This window comes from Ascidia mentula, chromosome 9, assembly GCF_947561715.1.
Source record: "Ascidia mentula chromosome 9, kaAscMent1.1, whole genome shotgun sequence".
NCBI classification, from domain to species: domain Eukaryota; kingdom Metazoa; phylum Chordata; class Ascidiacea; order Phlebobranchia; family Ascidiidae; genus Ascidia; species Ascidia mentula.
Genome location: NC_138574.1, coordinates 1,265,884 through 1,293,120, shown reverse-complemented (window position 1 = coordinate 1,293,120; position 27,237 = coordinate 1,265,884). Strand labels below are relative to the sequence as shown.

Sequence of the window (27,237 nt, the reverse complement as noted above, 5' to 3'; positions counted from 1 at the left end):
ATTAACCAAAACTGCCAAAATGGAAAAACAGAAAGGAAAGAGTCTAACGCAAAAAGGTTACGAAAACCTAGGCGAAATATATTTTTCTCTTAATAAATCCATCTGAGCTGTTTAAAGATCGCTTTGTTGGGATTTTAATATAGGCCTATAATTATTGATACGGTGTGCGATCGACAGCTTGCCAGGGGCCTTTGGTTCTTTGATCCAGTTTTTATTTATTAATCACACTTTGGCCATAAAGCTTCTATTTTATTTAAAGGCAGTTTAGGCACAAAAGGGGATAAACGTTTGCGTGGAATGTAATATGATAAAGGCCTCGAACGTTTCTGGTGGACGACAAAAAAAGCTGTCATTCGTTGCTTGTTGGAAAATGACTCACGTTTCTACGTATTTGTGTGAGCACATGCATATCTCTGAGAACATTAATATTTTTAGAATGCTACATATAATTTACTAATCATGGTGACAAAACATAGCTACATGCGTATTTCCAATTTTTATCCAAATGTGTCAATATCAAAAGTTACAACAGTATATGCCCCGCTTTAATTGTCTCTGTTACAAAAAGTGATTGAAGCGTAGGCCTAAAAGAAATTGGTTTTGTTCGTTGCACACATACTATACGTAACCGGTTGAGTTTATTTTCCAAAACAACCAGAGGTCACAAAAGAGCCACGAAAGGCAGCTGTTACGGTTGAGTAGGTTCAAATGAACTCAAAGAAAAAAGGAATCTTTGGTTGTGCGAGGGCGAGTAACTTGAAAATGTGGAGGTTTTGTTTGTGCTCTTCGGGTGGGTGAAGAGTAATTTGAGACGGCGCATTAATAGAACTTAGTTAAGAGAGCGTGCTTTTTGTGGATGACTAACCAATGACTGGGAAAGAATGTCTACGCTAGGTTTTTTAACGCGTTTTGGTTAACAAGTATGACACAAGAAAACTTAGTGATATTTTGGCAGAACAAGTTCAATTGGGTACAATGAAGCTTGTTCCGTTTAGCCGAAAGATTTTCCTATTTGCGTTGTCTTAAACGAGATTACATCGTGTAGTTTTAAGTTCTTGAATAAGATGTGATGTAGGCCGAATTACAACAATAGATTTTGTATTTTTAAAAGTTCATTATCAGGTTGTATCAGAGACAAGTGCTTGAATAGGTTACAAATAAGGGCACTTAACCAGTGATTGCTCTGTAATGATTGTAAAACAAGCCACTATCAAAGTAATATCGCAACTTGTAAGCTTATGTCTTGTAGTAGTAGCTGGGCAATTTTGGTCAACTTTATTTTTTTTTAACTTTTCTAATTTTTACAAAGGGAATTTACAATGATTTTGTGCTGTCCAAATGTTTTTTGGGTTAACTCATTTGAGATAGTTAATAAGAAAAAGAGGGAATAATGTGGCGTACAGACAGCTCTCCATGAGCATAATTTCATGCCAAAGAAAAGTGCCTGTGCAGTCAGATATTATATGCAAATATGTTGGTTTTCAGCGTTTGAAGGTGGTGATCAAATTTTACAAAAGATTTGCATTTTGGCATCAGATCTATGCACATAATTTCCACCCTAATATTCTAAAACCACGCGTTTAATAATTCTAGAAAAGAAAAGAACCTTGTTTTTTTGTAATTTTTTTTTGATGCTGTGCAGAGTGTTTGACCAACAATTTTATACATTTCATCCCAATTTGTTTTTCTAGCTTCTCTTTACTTGACTATAAGCTGCAACCTAAAGCATAACGGTAAACCAGTAAGGTTTCTAATTAGGAAATTTGTCTTGGCAAGAGGGTATCAGTTTACCAACAGCAAGCTTACTACGGATATATGAAAGCACGTAATGTGAAAGGTTGATATCTGGACATAGTCACGATAACCATCGCCAAGCAACATCCTGCTGGATAGCTGGCAATTGTTTTACTATGGAGGTAGCTGTTCTTACTTTGTGGGTTTTTGCCACCTTTCAAGTTTCCTTTTCCGCAGGTAAGCATTTTTTGTGTAATATTCATGTGTTTTACAGACAATAAATTGATTGGGTGGTGATCCATTCTCTGGTTACAAAATAAATTCATCACAGTTTGTTTTATTACCAGAAAAATGTGGTATGTATGGATGATCCATCAAAATATACCTTTAATATCAATTCAATTTCCAAAGATTGATGCCTTTTAAACAAGATGCTTTGTCATAGTGACCTAAATATTGCTCCTATGTACATGGGTGGTTTGTGCATGTAACAGCTGTGTCGCCTTAAATATGGTTTGAGGGTCTGAAGAAATAATATCGTCACGAAAAAATTCACCCTATCATTCATGCGTTGACAGCGGCTAGTTTCCTGTGGTGGAGCCGCTATCTTAATCTTCAAGTATAAAAGTTTTTTGTGAATACATGTCATGTTTCGGCCCTTCTCACTCTTTACGTCATAGAGTTGGTGGCGCTTAAACCATTTGGCTGCACTATAAAACTGTCCATTTTAATGCACTAGTATATCTAGCCACCAATCTACTGTTTTTCTGTTAAGAATTATATTTAAACTTGTTTTTAAAATTTTTTATGTAGGTTGCTTTTTTACAAAATGCATTAAAGAGGATTTTAAAGCCTAACTGTGTGCAGTTACAGTGATAAACTATAGCCAATCTTAAGTTGTACACAAAAGATTTTTTTCTATGTTCTATTTGCTGGTGACTTCTTAACTATCATTGTTCCTGAACCACAACAGAATTAATTTACTTAAATTTTTTGTTTAATTGTAACAACTTTATTACAAAACTATTATGCATGTAAGTCTCATAATGTTGTCATAACATTACATTTCAGAAAAAACAATATATTCATCCACGATAATTGAGATGAATATTAGTTATATCCTAGTATTAACATCATATTTTTTTTTAAATTTAGATCCCTGTGCTGGCAAGATATGCCCACCCACATTAGAATGCACCTTTCCAAAAACACCAATTCTTTTGCACCAGCCAGACCAGTGTTGTCCCAAGACTGTGTGTGGTAAGTGCTCTGTCATGTTTTTATTGGATTATACTTGTCACATTTTTAAGAGCTGCAACTTCGCCAGGATTCACCTTTGCATAACCTAGTTATTCCTGCACAGAGCAAATATGCCTTGTTATCAAAACAATGCCACTCCTATAGAAAATTTTACATGTACCGTACCATTAAATGTATGTGACCAAACAGAAACAGGCAGCACAACAATATGGACTGATTAAAAATTCTATGAAGTATTTCATAAACTCAGTTCCTTGAAATCGGCCCACAAAGCTGTGCCACATCACAAATATTCACATGGTTTATATTGTAAATCATACCATTGTTGCATTTTGCCAATAAAAATCCTATATTTTTGAAAATAACATTGGAAGCAAATTCATCATTAAAACCAAAATATCGAAACTGGTTTATTTTTCACCAAAGGTCGATAAATCAAACCCTAAACAAAATGGCATGAAACGAATAGTGCAGTCATACTGGTAATTGTTTTTTTCTGTTTAGTGTGCAAAGGAACGAACACAAGGACTTCATCGCATGTGAGCTCAGACAGCTACTACAGGGATTTGGAACAACGTTATACGAATTGCACACTCGTTGATGGAAATCTTGAACTTGCAGTGATTACTCCTAATCCGAAGAGCAATGTTATCCAACCTATAGAGTTCACAAAGGTGCATTAGTTTAAAATATTGAACTCTTTTTGTTTTTATATTATTTTCTTCAGTGGGATAATAATATATCCAAGTAATTTTACTGTATGTTTGATGTAATGATAAATTTATGCAGTAGGTAGGAGCAAATTTTTTAATTGTGCTTAAGAGCTTAATCAAGTTTAACAAAGAAATATAACCACAAACAAGGTAACAGGCAGACTACACAAACATAATAAAGAGCTATCTGTTTCATATCACTTGGCTCCACCCAAAGACACACAACAGCCATGACTGGTAGTTTATAGGGCATGTCATGGAGAAATTTTGCCCACTATAGTGTTTTCTATGTACCTAGCGTCTTGAATTGATTGCTGAGTAAATAGCCTACGATTCTAAAGCTCCTCTCACCGATAAGATGGGATTTCGGGGCACGCTTGTTTGCATGTGATGCTCACAACCTGTTTGAGCTTTGTGATATGCTCTTGGCTAAAACTTAATGGCCTGTTTGAAAGGCTGATAACACACTTAGCCTTTACTTATAATGTTGAGGGTTCATTTATTATTCTGTCACTGCATTATACTTATTGCACTCCACAGTTTCATACTGATTGTAGTTTTCTTGATTTAATGATTTGCATTTTTAAAAAGTTCAAGGTAAATAACAAAATTCAGTATTGTTTGCTTCCTAATAATTATTTTCACTTCCCATGTAACATATGTACGTACAGAATATCATAAAACGTCTCCAGAAACAGTGTGCACTGCGGTCTGCAGCTATCGAATCTCTATTTATTTTACATACATTTTACCCATATTTCATAATTTACCTGTAATAAATCACAATATCAGGTGTTTTTTTTTGTTTCAATAATATTTAATTTGTTTAGCACATTGAGCAAGTGACAGGATACGTCTTAATTTCACGAGTATATGTGGACTACATTGACCTCTCATCATTGCGCCTTATTCGTGGCATTGAAAAATACGTTGAGAGCAATAATGCAAACACACGCTGCCCTGGGAAAAACAATCAATCGGTGGTGGTACAGGGCAGACAATATGCACTCTTTGTGGAGCATTGTGATGACAAAAACCAGAATTACCTGCGTGAACTTCGCATGCAGAACTTAACAGGTTTGTATGTTTTTCTGCTATTCTCTGTCCTTGCTGCACAGTCTATCAACATTTGTTCTGCTGTTGACATTTCAAATTAATACCTTAATAAAAGTCCAATAAATCTCTTTTTATGCAGAAATTTTGGATGGAGATGTTGGGTTTGTCAACAACAGCCTCTGTAACATGAACAATATCATCTGGGAAGGGGAGATATTTAAACTTGGTTCAACGCAAAAGGTTATCGACAAAAATTTTAAGAACTTCAGGCAATGTAAGTGAAAACAATATTTTGTCGGTTTTCTGGGGAATTAATTAAACAACTGAATAAAGTTAGGAACATAATGTTTTTTTAAATCTTTAGCAATATAGCTATGAAGAATGATTGTAGATACCATAGAAATGTTCGCAAATGATTTTTAGATCAGCTATCTTGTTCCTCTTAATGATTAAAATTACTGTGTGAAATAAGATTGGCTGCAAACCTGTGTTTGTTTTCTGAACTAGGTCCCATATGCAATTTTTGTCCTCCGGTAACGGTCAAAGGCACTGTTCGTACCGACTACTGCTGGGGTAACTCAACAAGTCTCTGCCAAAGAAGTAAGAAATTTAACAAAATATGTTTGGAATTATCAATATTTTAAAAGTTTGCTGGTATCTTGTAATAGTAATGCTGACATAACAAACAGTCAACAACCTTTTTTGAAAATTCTGACACTGACTAAGCTGGCCCATGTTGGAGAAAACAGTTGCATGTTTATTAAACCAAATATTTGTTTTTTTGTCAACTTAGCTGTAATACTGTATTAAACAAGTATTTACCAAGCAAAAAAGTTTTCATCAATTGAGAAAGTTTTGAACATTTGTCATAAGGTTACCTACTAGGTATATACATTTTCCTTTAGTTACCAGAACTGTGTGTACAAACTGTGGAGGACCGTGCAACCGTCACTTGACTTGTTGCAGTGATTCTTGTGCTGGAGGGTGCCTTGACACCATGCCTTCCATCATTGCAACTGCTGAAAAAGCAAAATACTGCGTGGTACGACACAAGAAAATTTTATGGCTTTTGGTTAATCGACAACAGTTGAAAGCTTTGCATTTCGTAAAATTTTGTTATGGTGTTCAGTTTGTTTGGTGTACTTTATAAATGCATCACAAACTGCATTGCATAGTTAGTTAAATGTACTTCTTATTTGAGCCTTTGTCTGCAATGCTTTAAATTGCATCATGCATAGTGAATGCAAGTTACATTTCAAATCCTGTTGTTGCTGCAATCTCAAACTGACCTAATTTAGTTCTGCTCTGTGCAAAGAGATAGTAAATCCCAAGTCACATATACTAACACTTGATCACAGAAGGAAAAACATGTGCACATTTATTTAGTTTCACAAAACGACTGAGCATGGCTTATTTGCGTGTATGTGGTATATTTATAGAAGAGCGAAAGCTACACGTTGTATTGTGTGCCACAGCGCTCTCTCTTGTATAGGGTTGTGTACATAACACATTGACAGTCACTGAAGCGTAAGAAGTGTGTTTGTGATTGGCACACTAGCCCTATGTTATAATTAAACCTAGTTTAAACAAATACATTTTGTTGGTGGAGATAAAATGTTAAAAGTACTGCAAGTGTTGATGGCAGGACAACAACCGTCTCCTGGACAGCATTTAAAATCTAATTTTTATTGAAATGATGTCCAAACATTGCTTATTGCTGCAATGCTGTTTTGCAATCCTTGCACTAGTTGCATTGTTTTTCAAGGTTGGGTTTCCTTTAAAGTTTTGATCCACCTTTGCAGGGTTGCAACAAAATAAACAACGATGGCAAATGTGAGGCTGTTTGTCCGTTTGAATCACAGATGGACCCAGACCGTGGGGGGATATCGTCAGTGGTTAGCAAGTACCAGTTTGCACGTTATTGTGTCAACCAATGCCCGGGTGAGTGTTATGTTTAACACATGTACGCGTACTGTATACACAAGTGATGTAGAGAACATATAGAGTTACATCAATGAATCATTGATACCTTGCTTATTGTGTTTCTGTTTATCTGTTTTGCAAACCTGCATTTGTGTGGCAGTCTTGCTATGCCCAATGTTTGGAATATTCTGGATTTAAAAATGCAATTTATTTATAACTTGTTTGTCAATGTACCTTTGACTTTAGGAAATAAAAATAAATATATTCTTCGCATATGTTTAAATATTTAAATGTTATTGATTAATTAGCAAGCATGTGACAATGAAAGTGTTTTATTTTTAGAAAACGTTCCCAAAACGGGAAAATACTGTAAGCGTTATTGCGAGAAGGGAACGTTCGATTACGAGAACAACACTTGCTCCCCGTGTAGAGACGGGGGAAAATGTGGAAACAGTGAGTAACCTTTATTACATAAACATACATTCACATCCTATGCAGATAACCCAAAGATTACATCCCACTCTTGTTATGTGGCAGATAAGGCATCCTGCCTATGTATTAGTTAGTTGTTGATAAATGCCCCACCCACATTAGGAACCATGTTTCAAGTTACAAATTTGGGATGTGTTTATAAACCACCGCGATTATTCCCTGTAACATTGATGGATTTGCTTCAGGTAAAAAACAAGCACTCTGTAAGCATTAGACTTCCTTTCTTCATGAATCATGGAATAGTAAACAAGTTGTGACTAAGATTTATCCTTGAAAAAATGACAACTTCATTAAAGCAGATATCCGCCCGGAAACAACCACCTGGTCTTTACACAACAGTTGCTAATCTATCATAGATAAGCTCTGTTATGCTCCTTGCTAATCCTTCACAAGTTGTTCCCACGTCACCAAGGAAGTAGTCGTTATCTTCAGGAACCTGTGTCTTTTACAGTTTGCTATGGTCTTGGTGTTGATCATGGACCGTTAAGAAACCACACCTACATCGATGCCTCCAACATTCATCACTTTAACAGAAATTGCACGATTATTGTCGGGAATCTTGTATTCATTACAAGCACATTTAAGGGGTAGGTTCTTTCCCAACTTGACAACTGGAGTTATTTTGAAGTATTGAAACTTTTACCAGGGTGTTTATTTTGGTGATAAAATAACAATTTATGTTCATAAAATTTCAAATTTATTACAGGGTATTTTTCCTGGCATGTTTTTTTACTTAAAACACTCTTATTCTCTCATTTATTTCACTCATTTAGAAAATATTTCCCACTTTCGTCAAGTAGCGGACAGTCCAGTGGAAGTCGGTAATGGCCCAGCGAGCATTTGCTAAAATTTTATTTTTACGCTGGCTGTTACAAATAAAAACGCTCATATTTTAAGTTGGCAAAACTTGTATTCTTTAATTTGCATATTATGACCCGCAGTTTACATTATTTTGAAGAAGTCGTCGACCTTTTTACTTAGTTTGCTCCTTTTTTCTAGGGACAAAAACCAGCACTACAGTAGTGACATTTAGCAATTGTCCATTCACAAAAAAACTGTTTTATTTTTTTTGTCATGCATATACTTACATGTGCTATGTAAGGGTTTGAGTGTTAGTATGTTCGCAATGGGGTGATGGTACTGGTTGTTAGATCTTGGTGGCTCTTGTTTTTAAGACATATGGGATTTATGTGCACTTAGCCCAAGTAGCCGGAGGTTACGCTCTCCAAGACTATCAGACTACAGGAAGCAATAGGCGTGCACTTTACACCGCGCCGCATGCTCCACGAAGGCGCGCATGTTCTTTTGCATGAAGTCCGCACGTACCAAGGGGCACAATCTTATTTTCGGGCTCGGAACGTGTGTCACGTCCTGTCTGATAAAGTGAGCCACATTTCTGCCTCCAGCCATTTTAACAGGCACTCAGTATTAATGGTTTATGGCAGGAGACATTCTTGTCTGGCAGACGACAATTGCGTCATGTCAAAAGTACATGTAATTACTGCGACAATCATCCTGTTGCATTATTCTAACTAGCAAAAATTATTCAAAATATTGTTTTTTACATACTTTGCACAAAACAAACATACAATCACAATTCTGTTAATTGGTTACCTGAAATACTGCTAAGTTATTAAGATAAAATATGCTGAATGACCAAATAAAGGTTTGCATGATTTTCCAGGCATAATCTTTTGTTGTTTATAGTTTTATATGTGCCTGTATATTTTTTTAATTTCAATATCATTACTATTTTAATTTACTTTTTAATTTTTATTTATGTTCTTAGAGATGTTTAAGTGTTTTTTTGTTGTTTCAAATTGAGCATTAGCCATTTTTTGCTTGTGCTATTGCATGCACAAACGCAAACCGGTTTCTGTTTTCTGTTCGAAAGATTGAATAAGTATTGATTGAGTCTAATTAAATGCTTTTTCTGCATTTCCGTTTATTTTCCATGGACAATTTGTCTCAATAGGGTTAAAAAACTCCCTTGTCTGGATGTTTAATTGCTCAAAGTTACGCATTTTCTTTATCAAAAACAAATTGATATGGCCAGTTATGAGGTGCAACTTTGTTTTGTTGCATATTTCACCTATCATTTTTAGGGTCTAAATAGTTAATAATGCACCTGAATTATGATAAAAAAAATGTTATGGTCAAAAAATGACAGTCACTGCCGTTGCTAACTGTTTTAAACTGAATTACAGGGACACATTTTGTCAATTAAAGCCTGTGACTTACGACACCATAGTGGATGCTTTCCAGAACGTGGAAGAAATTACTGGATACCTTGCAATAGAATATTGGCATAGAAATGACTTGTGTTTGTTCAAGTAAGTACATCCCATTCAATTTTACTTCGTGTGGCTTGCATTTGTGCAGTAAAATCTTTCTAAACAATGGAGGCCTGTAAAAGTATGCAGACAGTCTTGATTGTAATTGATTTTTGGTGGATTAGCTAAGAAAATTGCACTTTATATATGGCACTGTTGTTGGTGTATTCTCTAGCTGCCCTGTATTCATCCGTTCAACTACGTCAATGACAGAGGATGTAACTAATTTGTGTTTTGTTACAGAAATCTGAAGCGAATACGAGGGAAACAGCTGAAGGGTCAGAGTTTTGCTCTCACTGTGTACACGGGTGAATCACAACTTCGAGAATTGTGCCTTAATTCTCTGGAACGCATTGATAACGGTAGGAAAACCAGTTTTGTTACTTGTATGTTGGCTCGATAGGGAACTGATTGATTAGTTGTTTCTCGTCATCATGCGTTTTTTTTTATGTTTTCTGGGTATTGGTAGCTCCCCCCTTGTTGTTATGTTTCCTGTGCAACTTCTAGGAAAGCTGTTATGTCTGATGATGAAATCACCATACTACTACATGTTTAGCTTTAACACTTCTTATGTGCAATGATCAATAACTGTTACACCCTCCTTCAAAACGCTGAATGCTTGAACTCCAGAATATGGCTGTTGATCAGCTAAATGCGTTGCTTGAACATTTTTTGACATTTAGTATTGGAAAAGCCCAATGTCATAATTTTGTCTCTTGCTGATGTTGTTCAGTTAGTAACCTGTATGAAGTTTTAAATTTTTTCATCACTACGGCCCAAACTAGTCAACAATTAGCATAAACAATTTAATAAACACGCGATGAGGTAACAATTGCTATGAATAGGACACCTTCTTTTGTATGCCAATCCCAATCTGTGTCACATTGAAACTATTACATGGCAACAAATCCAAGTCGAGGGCCAAGTTGCCGACAATTTGATAGATATGAACGGACCAACCTGTAGTAGTGAGTTAAGGGTTAAGTTTATCCACTAACTAATGTTTTGTTTTGGTGAATTGACAACATTTTGTTTTTGAAAATTGTGTTTTTAACATGGAACTTGTACTGTAATTTTCATTGACTTATGGTAAAAGTTGCTGACAGTTTTCAACAACAATCCTTAGGTTTAGTTTAATTGAAATTGGCAATTTGTAGACTGTATATGTTTGCAACAGAATGAAATACAAGCAGCAGTAGACACATCATTAAAGTTATTAAAACCACTAAATGAAATTACCACTTCACAGTAATTGCAAAGGCACAAGAAAAGTGCTTTCAAGTTACTGGAGACTGATGCAGCTTACTTTATAATTTAAACATATATTTATATATTATGGAATGAATCCACTATAACAGCTTTGTAAAACTATGAAATGTTCCCTGAAAGAACTCATGTGACAATGTAACACATTTGTTAATTGCTATTCATTACTGTGTATCCACTGACGCATTAAAACCCAACATCCCTATCTCATGCATCAACCTTCCAGTTGTCTGCCATGGGAATTAGGATTAAACCCGGGGGTTTCCTTTGTTGCTTCTTTTAGCTTTCAAAGTGACCTGGAATAAATGCCAGACAAAATGATTGCAATCTCATTAAGTGTATGTGATTATTCTTGTCGTTTTATGTGCTTCCTTTGGTGCAGGTTATAAACACTAATACTTTAATTTGATTTAATTAGGCACAAACCTAAAGAATTTTCATTAACTTTTTTATTCTTTTTCGCTCCCACTAACATATTAATAAATTTTTGAGAATAAAATAACATTTGGATTGGAATATATTTTGTTGAACATACAAAGTGTTTGCTGACTGGCAAAAAGCTGCATGAACCTGAGTTGTTACTAACTGTTTGTTACAGGGGTGGCAAACATTGACAGAAATAAGCTATTGTGTTATGCCGATACAATCCAATGGCAACAAATCACTAACTCTACTACAACTAGTTTGGTTGTTGACAACCAAAAAACCTCCTCTTGTGGTGAGATGAGTTAGCGGATGACTTTTTGTTGCAACTTACGTTGTCTTACGTTCAGTTTGTCCACATTTGTTTCGTCTTGCTTTTTGTTCATTTACATGTTTTTTGTTTCTCAGTTTTGTTTATTTAAATTGTTCTTGACATCAGAAAAGCAAGCAGTTAAATTTGGGAAAAATGTCAGTTTTGTTGTTAACTTGGGCTGAAAGTTAAATCTTCAAAGTGAAAATTATTTGAGATGCCATTGAAAGTGTTCATGATATCGGTGCAGTTTAAATTTGTGAACCGAAAGTGCCAGGGTTACAAGAAAATGTAACAATTTATTTTGAAATTCTACCATACTGAAATGTAGATAAAACCTAACTACAGGATAGAGAGATATATTGTACTGCCAACAGATACGTCTATTGTGGCATTGTGCTTTCTTTGAAACTTGGCAGCGTGTATTAATCTTCCAGGGACAGTGCAAAAAAGTTCTTTCATGAAGCTGATTTTGTGATATCAGGGATAATAATCCTTTGATATACGATAAGATAATGTTTCAACATCAAAACTATTCGACTTCTAGTTTGTTTTGTGTATTTCTGTCAGAAATTGTATGAAATTTGGAAGCACATATCTTGTACATTTGGTAACACATTGTACAAGGCTTAAAAAGTATCAATATGACAAACCTGCAGTGTACAGAAATAAAGCAATTAAATGCCCAAAATAATGTCAATCAAGCTTAGATATAATTTTTACTTTGTTGCATTTTTCAATAACGGTATGAGTTGGAATTCGTTTTCCAAGTTGTTGTTGTGAAGCTCGAAAACAAATAACACTTTCAGTGACACAATGTTAATGTAAATCCTACAATTTTTACAATAAACCAACCGGTATCAATATGTGCAATTGTTGTCAAACATTCTAAACTTATTTTTGTTGTAGCCGCATGTGTTCTGTTATTTTGTTTTCTTTATGTTTGCATGTTTTTTGTTGTCAACCAGGTCATGCATTGTTTACCAACAATCGTCGATTGTGTTTAACCAGCTCCGTTAACTGGACTGATATTTTTGCTCACTCCCGTCAATCTTACATACATAGAGGGAAAAGTCGCTGTAAAAAAGGTATTGAAACATTCTCTTTCAGATGCCAACCTTTTCCTGCCATAAAGTATTGTTTTGAGATCAATTACTCTGCCAGCAATTTAAGCATATTGTTAACCTGTTAAGTTTTTATTTTTTTTGTCCTGTCATGCATGGCCTTAAACTATGTTTTTGTGTGCATGTTATTTGTTCAATATTGAATATGTTTGTTTGTAACTGTTAAAACATCCTAGCAATGTAAGATACTGGCTTTTATCTGGAGGTTCTTAAACCTGACAGGTTGTGGTTTAACTGTGAAACTGTGCTAACAATTCGCAGACTTTGGTATCACTGGTATGTAAAAACAATATTTAAACATTCAATTCAATTTGAGTAAATGTATGGTCAGAATATTAAATAAAATCATTGTTTTAACCTGTTTACATTTTTTGCTTCCAAGTCTCATGCCATGAGGATTGCGACCAGGGTTGTTGGGGGAAACTGAACACACAGTGCAGAAAATGTAAATATTTTGCCGACCGAACAAACAGTTCTGGAAAATTTACAAGCAAATGGATACCAGACCCACAAACTGGATATGTTATGCCCGGGCATAACGTAACAACGTGCGTCAAGGAATGTGATTTCAGAAAAGGGTAATCTATGCGTTGTTTTAAACTTAACTGTGTAAAATTATTGTTGGTGATTGAAACTTAGGCTTTTATGCATTGCTTTATAGCAAAGTTTCTGTTTTAAATGTAGAATATCTACTAGAATCAAAATAGAATGTGAAGCCTTATTTATTACCAATGTTGTTGTGGAATACTTATATCTCGAAAACCATGGCTTTCAATTTGTGAAATTATTCTGTTGTTTTTGTTAAAAACACACCCCACTGTTTGCGCTAGATACATTGCAAGATTCTTGCAAAAGTTTTTCAAATCCCCGTTTCTTGAAAATTTTGCCCACTTTTGTTCCTGGGACAATGGGCCTTCCTGAGGGTGTCATCTTACTCAAGAAAGTTAAACGCAGACGTTCACGCCAACTTGGCAATGAAAAGTCTGTCAAAAAACTTTTGTGTTGGGAAGTTTTCACAGTGAATGACCAACAATTCCAACCCGTTCTATCCCTCCTGATAATAAAAACATGTTTTTTGAAATTATCTGATTACATTTTTTCACTTCCAGTGTTCGGTGACCATAAATAATTGATACAAATCTTGTTATTTACCACGAGTTGCTCTACATATGCATGACTGTGGCCACTTACTTAGCCGTGTGTGAAAAAATGGTTAAAGGTTGATTAATTTATCATTGGTGTTCGATCTCATGGTAAAGATTGATAAGATTATCATTAATTAATTTTGAGGGACTCCATTACATACAATAGGCAGTAGGATTTGATTATATAAACCTCCTCCACTTGCATATATTAATGGTTTGAACTAAATGCAATGAATTTCCCTCCTAGTTAGGTTGGTTTTTATACTAAAGTTGTTTTTATCAAATTTTTACATTTAGATCCAAACTTTTTATAGTTTTCCATGACAAAAAAATAATACTTTTCTCCTTAATTTGTGTTCAACACTTTCTCATTTTTGCAAAAGTTAAGGACTGACGGTCGTTCTGCAAGACTGCTCTGTTTGTAATCTTTGTGATTGTTGCAAAAATCACCTTAACTATACAATGTCTCTCTCTTTGACTTGAACAGAGTCTACCCATCTGATAACAAGGAATGCCTTCCCTGCCATGAACAATGCGCGAAAACATGCCACGGGCCTTCACCTTACAACTGCACTAAGTAAGATCACTTTCAAGATCAAGAGTTTTTTATTGAAAGAAATTTCATCCATTTTCACTCATTTTAAACATGCTTTCATTTATTGTTATGGATGTTTTTCATTGTTACGCAATTGTTTTTGATTAAGGCAAGTTGTTGTCAAATATTTTTCTTCAAGATAATTCACAACTAAATATCCTGTTTTGGTGTCAAACACTTAAGTGCAACACAGCATTAGTTGCATTTAATAATCACCATGTTTTAAACACTAACTTTATACTTGTGATATTAAATATTCAAATTCATTTCCACTTCTTCAGACAACTAAAATTTTCTGCCTTTCAGGTGCAAACACTTCACATTGGACGGGGAATGTGTTCCAGCTTGTCCCATAACTCACTATCAGGACACGAACAACACATGCAGTCCATGTAGCACATCTTGTATTGGAGGGTAATTCTTACTAAATATTAAATTTGTTGCATAGAGTATTTCTATGATGAAATTATTCAATACAGCTAAAAAATTTATTCATTTCAATGTCAGGTTTTTCACATACATTCGTTTACAAAATTTCTTTTTAATTCTTTTCAAATTTTTCGCAAATTGCGATTTCTTGGGATTCACTTCATAATCAATTTTTTTTTGTTGAATTCTCCATAGCTTTTGACTAAAAGTTGCAAACCTTACTTTTTGCAGTTGTAAAGGACCAGAGGATCTTCTTGGACTTCTAGGTTGCACAAAATGCCATGAATCACTTGACCTAGAAACCAAAATTTACACTGTAAGTGACGAAAAATTAATTTTGTTTTATTTTGAACAAATATTCTGAGAATTAGTTTGTTAGATAATGGTATACTAGCATCGTAAACTTTAAAGTGCCGAAAAATTGGGTAAATGTGTAAATTTACCTTGTGTAATTGCTTTAAAATTTAAAAAATAATTATTGCATCTCACCAAAGGTATTTAAATATTTTTTAAACCTTTTTTTGGAGAACTCTCACAAAAATGTATAAAATAGTGAATATGCTTGTAGTGGGGGAATATATAAATAAAAAAGGTTTAATTTTACCCTTTTCCTATGTAGTTCCACGGCCAACAATGTCAAATTTGTAAGCCGGACGAAAACCAATGCTCAGATGGATGTACTTTGTTCAATAGGACATCAGACTTACATTGCTACTTCCCACCAGGGTGACTTTCCTTATAAATCTGTTGAAAACATTTTGTGTGCGACACATACTTTCTTTTATATGTGATTTTTTTTGTGAGAAATATAATTAGTTTTAAAATCTCCCTCAGAGTGTAAACAACAACTTCCCCTAATTTTTTTGTTTATGGTAATTGCTTTGACCTCGTCTAACAATGAAAACATTAGTAACCTTATTGTGGGAGTTATTCCCTATTCCATGGCAAATCCCACAACAGACTTTAACTGGGAAGTAGATATTAAAAATTTTTTTTATTTAATGGAGTAGAATTATTTTAATTAAATGGTAGTAATTATGGTTATTGTTTGTAAAAATCCTATATTATTGCCTTTGTTGTTTGTAAAAAACAGTGGCAAAAGTCGATAATCTGACATTTACATTTCCAGCATGGATTACACTGTTATCGCTGTTGTTTCTGTGGTAGCTGCACTCATCATATTTACCCCCATTATTATTTGGATATGTCGGAAACGGAACACGATAAAAAGAATGAAAAAAACTATTGAAAAGAACATGGTTGGAGAGGTCGGTTACATGTTACAATTTATTTTAGTTCTGACACTTTTTCAAACAACATCATGATGATAATAGCTTTAAATAAAAACAACATAAATATTTAAAGCTTTATTTGTGTAAGCGTATGTTACCATATTTTGTGTGTTTGATGCTTTAGTAACACGAAAATGGAGACAACATATTAGCTCCTTTTGTGTGAGCATGTCAACGCCGGTTGTAAACTAGTTTATCTTTCAAGGGTCTAACTCAGACATAATATGTTATCTTAATGGTTTCCACTCCCAAGTTTTGTCAATCTGTCATTAAGTTCAAAGAAAATGTTTAAAGTCAGCAAAAATTGAACCTCCCTTTGACAAAGATTTTGTGTTTTTCAACTTTAGCAAGGAATGATTGATAACGAGGCCACTCCGCTGACCCCTAGTGGTGCAAGTCCAAACCAAGCCCATTTGAGGATTGTTAAAGAGAATGAATTAGCAATAGGACGGATGCTGGGTAGTGGAGCATTCGGAGCTGTGCATAAAGCAATCTGGACTCCAATCAACATCCAGGTACATGTTGTGATTTTTGTTGGAAAATACTATGTGGGCAGTGGATTTGGCACAATTTCTTTGAATAGTTAGTGGTTGAACGGCACAATTTTTTTCACAAGCAGCCTTGAAAGATATTAAAGTGAAATATATATAAGTTTTGAGTAAGAAAGCTAACTGATTTTAGCCTGCAAAAATAAAGGTTTCCATCTTTGTGACATAAATTTTGATATAAAGGAAGTCATTACAGCATTTTTAACAGAATAAGAAATAATTTTCAGAATCAATTACAAAGTATTTTGTTCATTAACAAATGTTTTATAACTATGTACTAAATGATGTTGCACACATCTGTGTGGTAAACACCTTGGTTTTTGTTGAAAACTTGGTTTTGGTAAATACTTTTTATTTGAGAAATTTGCTTGAATCTTTTAGGGAGAGAAAATAAAAATTGCTGTGGCTTTGAAGACCTTGAAAACTCCAGGGGACATAAGTGCAGCGGCCAACAACGAAATTATGGACGTAAGTGCTTTTACTTCACAAAGGCAAATTGCCTTTAAGGTACAATCGTTATAAGCTCCACAATAACAGGTTTCAGACACAAATTTAAATTCTTGTCTGGTTCTTATACAAAAGATGGTACAGTGACATGTATGGGGCTAGCCATTATGCTAAATGGTAGATTCGACCTATTTCAATGAAGCATGTTTCAACATGTATGCATTGTAATCTAATCATTTTCTTGCACCATGTCAACAGTGTTGTACAGTTGGCAAAGTTTTGCCAAAGAACTCAGTATAAATTAAGTTCCAACTACAAAAATGCCATGAAAAGTTAACTCAAAACAATTTATAACAAACACAAACCCTTTCATTTAATAAATGATCTGCCACGAAAATAGATATTGGAATAAAAAACAGTATAATCTTTATAAAATTTTTTATTTTTGGAAACCAGAGACCTTATAAGTAACTCAAACCAATGGTTGGAGTGGTTCAATTTTATTTATTAAGTGTTGTGTCATTAAGCCATTTTTAACTAGATTATTTAGTTTTTTTGTGTAAGGTTCAAAACAATTTTCATGCAGATAGCTTAGTAGATATTTTGTTCCAAACTGATTACAATACAGTGCCTGCTCGATAGCCCTGCCAGGCTACTTGTAGATCCAGCTTCGTTTCTATTATATTTTAATACACAAACAAATTCAATTTATTCAACTGTTTGTTTGTAGGAAGCCTACATGATGGCATCAGTAGATTGCATCTACCTTGTCCGTCTGCTGGGTATATGCATGACAGAACAGGTGTCTCTCATTACACAGCTGATGCCGCTTGGAAGTTTACTGGAGTATGTTCGCAACACGAGAAACCAGGAAACTATACATGCTGGGCAAGTGCTCAGTTGGTCTACTCAGATTGCAAAGGTGAATTCCTGCACCAGCTTTCTTATTTGTTTAAAATGTTTTCCTTTCTTTTAAATTTGACAACTTTGGTTGACCTATTTCGTTAGTATTTGTCCAATAATCTAAGATTTTATTATTAGCTCATTGCTTGTTCATAAGTATGCAACATTCAAGCATCAAACATAAAACATTTCAATACTTGTAGTACATTCCACAATAGAACATGAACAATTAAATACAAGTGTATTTTATATCCAGGGTATGAATTATTTGGCTGAAAAACACCTCGTCCATCGCGATCTTGCTGCCAGAAACGTTCTTGTGAAAACCCCAAACCACGTGAAAATAACAGACTTTGGTTTGGCGAAAATGCTGACGGACAAAGAAGATATTTACCATGCAGAGGGAGGAAAAGTAAGCTCATTTGTGTGGTTAAATTCTTGTGGAATGTGTGACGCTGTCAGTAATAACCAAGTGGTTTTAGACTTAGTTTTGTCTGAAATTGCCCATGCATTTTGAATATATATTCTGGACACTGGTTTGTTTGTTAAAATGTTGCTTGTGAACTCAAGTACTCGCCAAAGTGTTTCCATATGTGTAAACGTACCTTGAGCTTTTCCTATTTGACCTCTACTTACGTGAGGCAACACAGCAGGCGATTCAATAACTTTCCTCACTTCCCATTCAGCTGCCAATTAAGTGGCTCGCGATCGAATGCATCACGGAAAGGACCTTCTCACACCTCTCAGATGTTTGGGCTTTTGGTGTCACCTGCTGGGAACTACTGACACTTGGTGGGCGTCCATATGACGTGAGTTTGTTTTACAGTCGTTTGAGTAAATGTGAAACTGCTTCCTCTGCAAACGTACTGACTGAACTGTGCTACTGGTGTCTATGGCTAATTTGCATATTGCCAACAACAGTGCCAGTAAAATTCCCTTGAATGAAGGAGCTGGGAAAGAAATGGAAAATTTCATTTGCATAATACCCACTGTATTATAAAATACACAAAACATGCGTTTTTGCTTTTCTGCATATTTACAGATTCTACTCAAAATCTTGTTTTTTTTAAATTTAAAGAACTAATCATATTTGGTTTATAAACTATATACATATATATGTACTTTGTTTATATTCCTACACTACCTTCACAAAATATTGATATTATGCTTGAGGTTTGTTGTCATTGTTAACACATTGTGTCCACTTTCAACATAAACTAAGGACCTTGTTTTGAGTGACATCATCGTCGTTGTTTTGTCTCACAGGGTGTTCGTGCAGTGGATATGCTGTCGCTACTCGGTAGAGGTGAACGACTCCCACAGCCTCCATCAGCAACTATTGATATCTACATGATACTCATTAAATGTAGGTTGTGTTTAGTAAACATTACCATATGTGAAATTGTCATGAAATATGGTAGTGCAGGAATTAATGTACTGCCCAGTGTTGCAACTGTTAAATTTTTCTGAATTAAAAGGTTTAGTCAATCCAAGTTGATTTATAAAACAAATACTTTAAGAAGGAATGCCTTAATTGAGATTAACACCTGTAAATTGGTAAACATGAAAAATATTGAAACTAATTTAAAAAAAAAATTCAACCCAATCCAAAGTATTTATGAATACTAGCTGGTTGTGTTGTAATCTCCAGGGTTTTTCAGCTTTAAAGGCATTCATACAAATTGAATTTAAGTCTGTAACATTTTCAACTGTCTGCATATTTGGAAACTGATTCCACCGACCGCATTCGGTCAACCGTAAAAGAATGTCGGGGAAGTAATTAACATTTCACGCTTTGTGGTATCACCTACTTAGCACTGCTAACTTAGCAATGAGAAGATGGCCATTGCATTAAAAACTATGACAAGCCCTAGAAAGACCACAAAACCATTTCATAAAGCTACGTTTGGTTGAAATCGAATCCAATAAGTGAGATCTGGCGCTTGTCTGTCTACCCCCTTTTTTCTGTTACTTTTCTTCTGAAATGAACCGGAATATGGCCTTGGATTTTACTGTTGTGTGATCGTGGGTGGTGTCATTGTGTGGGATTGTGTCGTAAACCTACCTTTGTTTGCCAAAGTGTGGACTTGGATCTTTTACAAAATATCTCAATTTTAAAAACAAATTTATTGAATACACTAAAATAGAATTGGGTTTTGAAAACGTATGTTTATTAATTTGTGTATTAGGTTCTGGAGCAAACAGTAAAATTTGTTGTAATGAAAAATAAGTTGTATTTCATTAAAAGCATTATTAGTATTGTTTTATTTTAAACGCAACAACAACTTACTGTCGAAAGTATCCTGTTTTTTAAGATAAGAATTTCAAACTGGCAATATTATTTAAATTAACAACTGGTTAAAGTTGTATGTGTCCCTAATGTTGATTCATTTGTATTAAGGTTGGATGGTGGACAGACTTTGCCGTCCCAATTTCGGAGAGCTTGTGAAAGAGTTCACGGCCATGTCAAAAGACCCAAGTAGATTTGTTGTAATGAAGGTATGTTATATTGTATGTAACTGTGAAGTACCTAAATTATGCTAACACTTTTGCTTGCATTATTACTGCTAGTAAGAAAATGGCTTGGAACAGTAAAAAAGGCCACTTGCTTACCACTGTCATTTCTGTGTCTTGTGTGAAAGCTATTTACATGGTTTAAATATTTACCAGTAAGGTTTAAAAAAAATTTGTTTTCCAAATGTGTCTTTACTGCAGTGTTCAAACAGCTATTGCTTGAGACATGTCACATGTTCTTGTATTAATTTGCTGCTAAGTTCATGTGTTGGTGTAATTTCCATTTCCCCCAGCACTAAAAATTTCCATACTGGTCGTATCTGACCTATGAACGTGACCATATTTTGGTTACTGCTAAAACATCCCTTAATGAGTTATAACATGTTGCTAATCTTTGCATGTACCCGTGCCACAAATTAGACATGCAAATCCTATGAAAAGTCAATGTTATACAATGTAGCATGCATGTATAGTTAATGCAATTGAACATTAAATATTTATAATAATGTCATTGCTGAGCTTCAAAACAAGTTGACACAAGTTGTTGTAGAACTTCTCTGTTCAACTCTATGTCGTAAATATATTGTTTTTGTTGCTGCCAGGCATATTGTAGCTTAATAATCTGTTCTTCTGGCACATATAAAAAAATAAAAAATTTTATGTGCCAGAAGAACAGATTATTAAGTTCTATGTTGTAAAACTGCCAACAATGTTAATATTACAGACGGTTGATGGATCTTGCATTACCAGTCCCAGCCCGACAGATGAAATGCAGTTTTTCCAACAATTATTAGCAGAAGAACGAGGAGATGACGGTAGCATGTTGGCTGATGAACCAGACCAGTATCTGCTTCGGGATAATGTCATCGGAAAGGTAATTATGAAAATTTTTTACTGAAATTGAATTTTTTTTTCCACTCAGTTGCCAAGTTTTTTTTTAATTGTTTCTGAAATGCATGGCTGATATATTTTACATAGTTAGTTCAAATGAGAAAGAGTCCCTTTTAAAGTTAAAAATATTATTCAACCTTTAATCCTGACTACCAGAAAGTTTAGTGCTCACAGCATCCGACCACTAAAAACCAACATTTAGACGAACGCATCATGACCTTAGTTTGTTAGTTTTTTTTTAAAATGCCTTTCTTCTATCCTTCTGTTTATTAAAAGCGAATAATGGTGGCAAAATATTTTGATTTTTATGTTGTGATCACTTCATTTTTTGACACATGTGTTCAACTCTTGCACGCTTGTTTTATTTCTTACCCCAGAGAGACAACAAATATACTCCAATGTCTGCGTTAAATTCTTCATCAGATGATGGTGTTGAAACATCAGTGAGTTGAATGCATAGTGATTATGCTGCTTCCAACTTAATCTGGTGGTTTTTGTATGATTTGGCTTCGCTTAAAACTAATCTGAAACCACATATCTTGCACCCAATTCACCCAGCTTTCTTGCCTGCAGGGCCATTACACGCCAATCAATAATTGTCTTAAATTTTTACTTTCCCTAGTTGTAGTTTAGAAAATCATGTGAAAGTCCCAATAGAAAAATTTTAATTTGCATTCAACAAACAACCTTTCAATGAAGTAATTCTCAAGAGCAAGATGTTTAACACGAAAACATTTCTTTATTTATAAATGAAATTATGAAATATTCAGTAATGGTGCATGTTGCTTCCGCATGGTTTCCACTTTGACTTCAAAATCATGTTTCACTGTCATTCCATAAAGCCCATTATGATGTAACACGTATCCGCAAATATGTCATTTAATGAGTACCTAAATAGCACGGCAATTACTTGGGTCAATTTATGAGCAGAATATCCTTCCTGTGTTACAAGATACGGGGTTGTGCAACACTATTGTCTGTCACACGAGAAGGGCACATGATATGTTCCTTGCTTCCTATACTTTCTAACTGAGCCACATTTAAATGATGAACATTTTATCTAAGCCCTGGGCGTTTCGGTTTAGGAGAAATTCTGGCCTGGTGGAAATAATTGCTGATAGGAAATCATTAAAGGATCAGCCAGTTTCCTTTTAGTTTTGCTTAATTCTTTTCTTCCATATTCTGTATTCATCTTTTTGGGGCTTATAGTTGTTAGAGAAATGCCATTGACTGCTGATTTTAGAAAGCTGTAGTTAAAAATAGGAACTAGCAGTGGCCACTACAAATATACATCTATTGTGTAATTAGTTATTGCCGATGAGATGTAAAAACTTAAAGGAAACTGACTAAGGAAAGAAATGCCTAATTTTTGCATGTAAACCTACAGTGGTGAATTTTAAAATTCTGTTCTTATTCCATAGAGGAAAAAGTTGATATATATTCCAATATTCTTTATTACCTCTCCGTTCCACCTTAAATTTTATTCACATTTTTCTCTACATGGAATTATTTACTCAACATTGTGATTGAAGTTTTTGGGTGGTTTGCTTTTCTTGTGGTTTGCATCCATCGACGACTATCCACAACGTGCTTTTATTTATATTCCAGAAACCTGAATACGAAAACCAACCAGCTTTGAGCAACATGCAGGAAACTTCATTTTCTGAGAGACCTCGAGGAGAGCGTCTCTTCTCGCGAAACACCCCCTCTGCCAATTTCTCCCAATCAATTTCATCCTCGAGCAATGGAATGGGTCGGATTCCGGAAGGGGAGGAGCCGATCAGTCCGAGTTTGGATCCGGACGACGTTTTCTCCGAGGCAGGGCACGCTAACAAATCAGCCGCAACAACAGGTTTCAATTAAAACTAATTGAGAAAAAAAATATTGGCAAATGAAATGAACCGATCATGATAACATAGTTGCAGCCTGCTAGTTTTAAAGCTGGTTCAGTGCAACACTAGGTACTTTACAGTTGAAATAGTTGTTTTCTTTTCAGTTGTAAGTGCTCACAACTAATACCATGACAAATAAAACTTCTGGATAAAATTTTCTTTCATTGTTAATTACATCTCGTCACACCCATGTTTTCCTGGCTTGTTAAAACTTCTTCTTTTTTTAGATGAAACTTTGGTAAACAGAAAAGATTCTGAGGAAACTCAACGTTACACGGAAGATCCAACGACCCGAAAACATCTATGTAGGTTCCATTATATGACTTTCTTAAAACTTGCACTAAGAAAATGGCAGAAAAATGTTGTTATGTTTTATGTCTCAAACATTCCAATCGTTCACTTACCATTTTTTTTACAAATACTGATTTTAAAAAAGGTGATAATGGCTGAAAGTAAAATGTTGGGGCATTGACGTTTTAAACATTTTCCTGCCATTTTATTTACATGTTTCCAGTTTTAGATCAGTGGTTCCCAACCTTTTAATAATCAAGAAACTTTTTAATAAAATCTTTAAAAACCTTCGACCCCCGCATGAAATTTATTTGAAAGTCATGTGATGAACAAAGTGGTAATTTTTTTTAAATACAAAAAACACCAAAAAACGTGGCAAAAGAATGAAAATTATGCAAATTTTAATGGGAAGGCTGTACTTAAAACATTCTAAGGACCCCATGTGTTTCTGCATACCCCAGGTTGGAAATCACTGGTAAAAATTATATAGACCTACGATGTATATGTTTTTGACTAAATCAGTCACTCAAATGCATCCACATTAAATCCAGTATGGTGTGTTTGTAGTGTGTAGTATTTCTCATGTAGAACGGTGGTAGAGTAGCTGAACATAGAATTGTTTTTCCACCTTGTAAAATACCGTCACCCTCATTTCAAGTTTTAACGACATAATATTTTTCATTGAACATTTACAAAAATATTCTAACCTGAAAATAAACCACACGGACATTTTATCCTTATCTGTGAAAACATAGTTAATCATTCTAATGTTAATACGAGATGAAATGTTAGGAAATTGCCACACTGTGTCTTGCAACCCATGTATGAGGATGGCGGTATTAAGAGTAGTTAAATGGTTAATGCAGTTTCGGAAGCACTCAGTGACTGTAATCGGATTCACGAGCATGACGGTACATTTCTCTTAGATAATGAGGAATACCTTATTCCCACTCCTAGCAAAAAGATTCCAGGTATTTTGTATGCTCTTTATTTTGGTAATGAGGTTTTCATTTCAGGTGTTTCTGGATGGTTTGCATTTATTTTTGTAAAATGTTTTTACTTTAAATGGAAGTGCGTGTAGAGTTACTTGCTGAAAAACTTCTTTTGCATGGATGCACTTGCTACATATTTCTCTGTGGGCATTTGTTGATACAGAATGGTTGATTTTTTTAAATTTTAATGCACAAGAAAAAAATTGGTGATTACAGCTTGATCTGATCTACAGTTACTTAGTTCTGTGCAATCCTTATGGTTTAATTTACTCATTTGTTTGAATTGTTTCAACCAGACAAGTTTCTTTGTAAAATCCTTTGATAAACCCTTTGACTGTAAAAAGTAAATTTATGAATACTTTGAGGAAAAATAATTTTCCATTCCTTCTATTGTGAATGTCCAATTTTTCTTCCGATATTTACTATAATAATTTACTTGGTGTCAATTCCCACAGCTACTTGTTGATTTCACTTTTAGTTAATTGAATGTTGTAGAATGTAAATTATCAGTAGTTGCTTGCTTTAGATAAACCTCGACAAACCCCAGAGGAAACAGAACCAAATAAACCAAAAGGTCGGTTTCTGAATCCCAGTTAAACCACACTGGTAACCCAACTTCAAAATGGAGGCGTTGCTAACACTAGCTTTTAATGCAACACTGATTCTAGGTGTAAAAATAACATCCGGTGCTTTTTTTGAAAAGCAGTAGAGGCGTCTGTGCACGAACTAGTGGAGTTTAAGCTTAAAAATAATTAAGTTATGAAAAACTTGCAATGGTTGGCAGAGCTATAGATGGCTTTGGTTGGTTTAAAATTTTTTTGGCCAAGCATAGCTTCTAAAAACAAGTTCTATAAGCCTGGTAATAGTGCTTTATTAACTTAAACACAATGCAAACATAGCTGCAATAATTAATAACAATAGCTGCAACCGTACTTACTACAAAAGGTTTGTTACGTTTGAAAAAGAGCATTCCTGATGGTGATTACTTTGCATGTTTCTTGTGGTGATTGAATCTGCATGCTGTATGTGCCTCCTATAGTTTCCTGCATGGTGACAAACATTTTGCTGTTTTTTATTTCGCTGACAGTTTACCTTGATCTCGAAGGCCCTCAGTCACCGACCTCATCATTGGCCAACCAATCCTACATGCACACAGACTCCCTGAACCAACCACCCCAAAACTCTGACTACGAGCAGCTCTCAGCATGCAAAGGTGGTCAATTGGAGGTCGATTACGTTAACACCATTGAAGGAGAGAGTCTCACCCCAACATTTTTTGAAAATGCCGAGTACATGGCGACAGACAGTGGCATCGGGGAGGACAGCCAGTCGCTGCTTTCTAGGGGAAACACCGGAAACCGTGGCAACCGAAAAGCTTCAACACAGTCGTCATTTGACGAAAACGATGAAATCCACAACCGCCATAAACAAAAAAACGGAGTTTCACGACCGACTAAATCGGCTAAACACAACCAGAGCAACCACAAGTGGTCGGCATCGTCCGATGATTCTGTTGAAAACCCTTTCCATGCTGCCATTGAGAATCCAGAGTACATGGGTCTCGTCTCTGCCAACGTTAAACAACCAAATAATACAAGGACGGTCACGCACACAGCGATTTAATCAAACTTGTAATGTTGTTTCTTTTACCTTCAATTAAATCAGGTGTATGACGTTTTACAAAGAAATTTGCTTATTTTTTCTTTTCATGGTAGTGGAGTTTTTTTATGTTTTCTATGAAAGCAGCCTCTGATCATTCTGACCCACGCCAACTTTAACAATAGAAATACTATTTTTTTTTCAAACATGCAGATCTACAAACCCCAAAGAAGTTTATGATATTTATAAATTTCTAATGTCCAGCATATTATGTTTTAATCTAAATAAGGCCAAAGGTAATTCCTAAAAAGACCAACCAATCGACATCAGAATACAAATCAAGTGAAGAATGATAACTGTATCGTGTTCCCAACCATCCAACTGCAAACAATTTGCATGGAAGCCACTGCACTATGCATTTTACTCACATCACATGTTTTCTACGTTTTCTGTGCGCGTTTACTTCATCACATTTTGTTTTGTGTCAGCCTGCAGTTGCCCAACTTTTTTAACAGCTCTATTAGCTGAGGGGCTTTTCAAATCAGCACGATCACTTGGGCTGTCCAATTGTAATGTTACTGCTTATCAACATTGTAGAACTTGTTACTCGAAGGACGTCTGTATTTTTAACTTCTGTAATACTCAATCCTTTTTTCGCCACCAACTTGCTGTGAAATAATGTAAAAGACAACTCTGTAATTCAAAGAACAACCTATTAATTGCCAATGTTAATTAATTATTCTGTGAGTACCATGATCAAAAACCCTACCAGAAGCCATCTCCTACCAATGATTTTCATGTCCACTTATGCTTGTGCTGACAAGGTCATATCAGATGCATTGATGGTACCACAAAAAATAGTACTTGTAATTTGCTTGCAGACCTTTGTAAAATCAAGTTCCCCGAAACCCAAGTTAGTACATTTTCTAGTATTGTTTTGCTGACGTTGCATTGTGTACATAGTATATATATTTCAGCCCAACTTTTGCTGCAAAGGGTAACAAGGACTTGTTGGCGTGGCTTTTTTCCCTAATGCTAATCAATGTATTAAATTGACTGCTTTCA

At 34.9% G+C, this 27,237-nt stretch overlaps 1 protein-coding gene across 2 annotated transcripts; it reads left to right on the top strand.

Moving 5' to 3' along the window:
- Positions 1 to 1,695: 1,695 nt before the first annotated feature.
- Positions 1,696 to 27,237, top strand: LOC145914827 (epidermal growth factor receptor-like). 2 transcript variants are annotated; one of them, XM_083002677.1, is made up of 33 exons: positions 1,696 to 1,971; positions 2,890 to 2,994; positions 3,499 to 3,668; positions 4,538 to 4,784; positions 4,903 to 5,037; positions 5,271 to 5,363; positions 5,669 to 5,805; positions 6,566 to 6,704; positions 7,029 to 7,139; positions 7,630 to 7,765; positions 9,386 to 9,511; positions 9,755 to 9,873; positions 12,479 to 12,598; positions 13,017 to 13,212; positions 14,267 to 14,356; positions 14,681 to 14,788; positions 15,035 to 15,119; positions 15,423 to 15,529; positions 15,933 to 16,071; positions 16,443 to 16,610; positions 17,025 to 17,111; positions 17,821 to 18,012; positions 18,250 to 18,405; positions 18,680 to 18,802; positions 19,260 to 19,359; positions 20,395 to 20,492; positions 21,232 to 21,381; positions 21,776 to 21,841; positions 23,007 to 23,250; positions 23,518 to 23,595; positions 24,448 to 24,552; positions 25,100 to 25,147; positions 25,661 to 27,237. In XM_083002677.1, exons 1-33 carry the CDS (start codon positions 1,911 to 1,913, stop codon positions 26,194 to 26,196), a joined length of 4,575 nt encoding a protein of 1,524 aa, XP_082858803.1. In that variant the 5' UTR covers positions 1,696 to 1,910; the 3' UTR covers positions 26,197 to 27,237. The 2 variants fall into 2 exon arrangements, with proteins under 2 accessions (XP_082858803.1, XP_082858804.1); XM_083002678.1 differs by lacking the exon at positions 12,479 to 12,598 and adding an exon at positions 11,376 to 11,495.

Coding starts and splice junctions, on each gene's coding strand:
- LOC145914827 (XM_083002677.1), top strand. CDS start 1,911: ATGGAGGTAGCTGTTCTTACTTTGTGGGTTTTTGCCACCTTTCAAGTT. Junction 7,766..9,385: donor ATTACAAGCACATTTAAGGG/GTAGGTTCTTTC, acceptor ACTGAATTACAG/GGACACATTTTGTCAATTAA. Junction 24,553..25,099: donor TCCTAGCAAAAAGATTCCAG/GTATTTTGTATG, acceptor TGCTTGCTTTAG/ATAAACCTCGACAAACCCCA.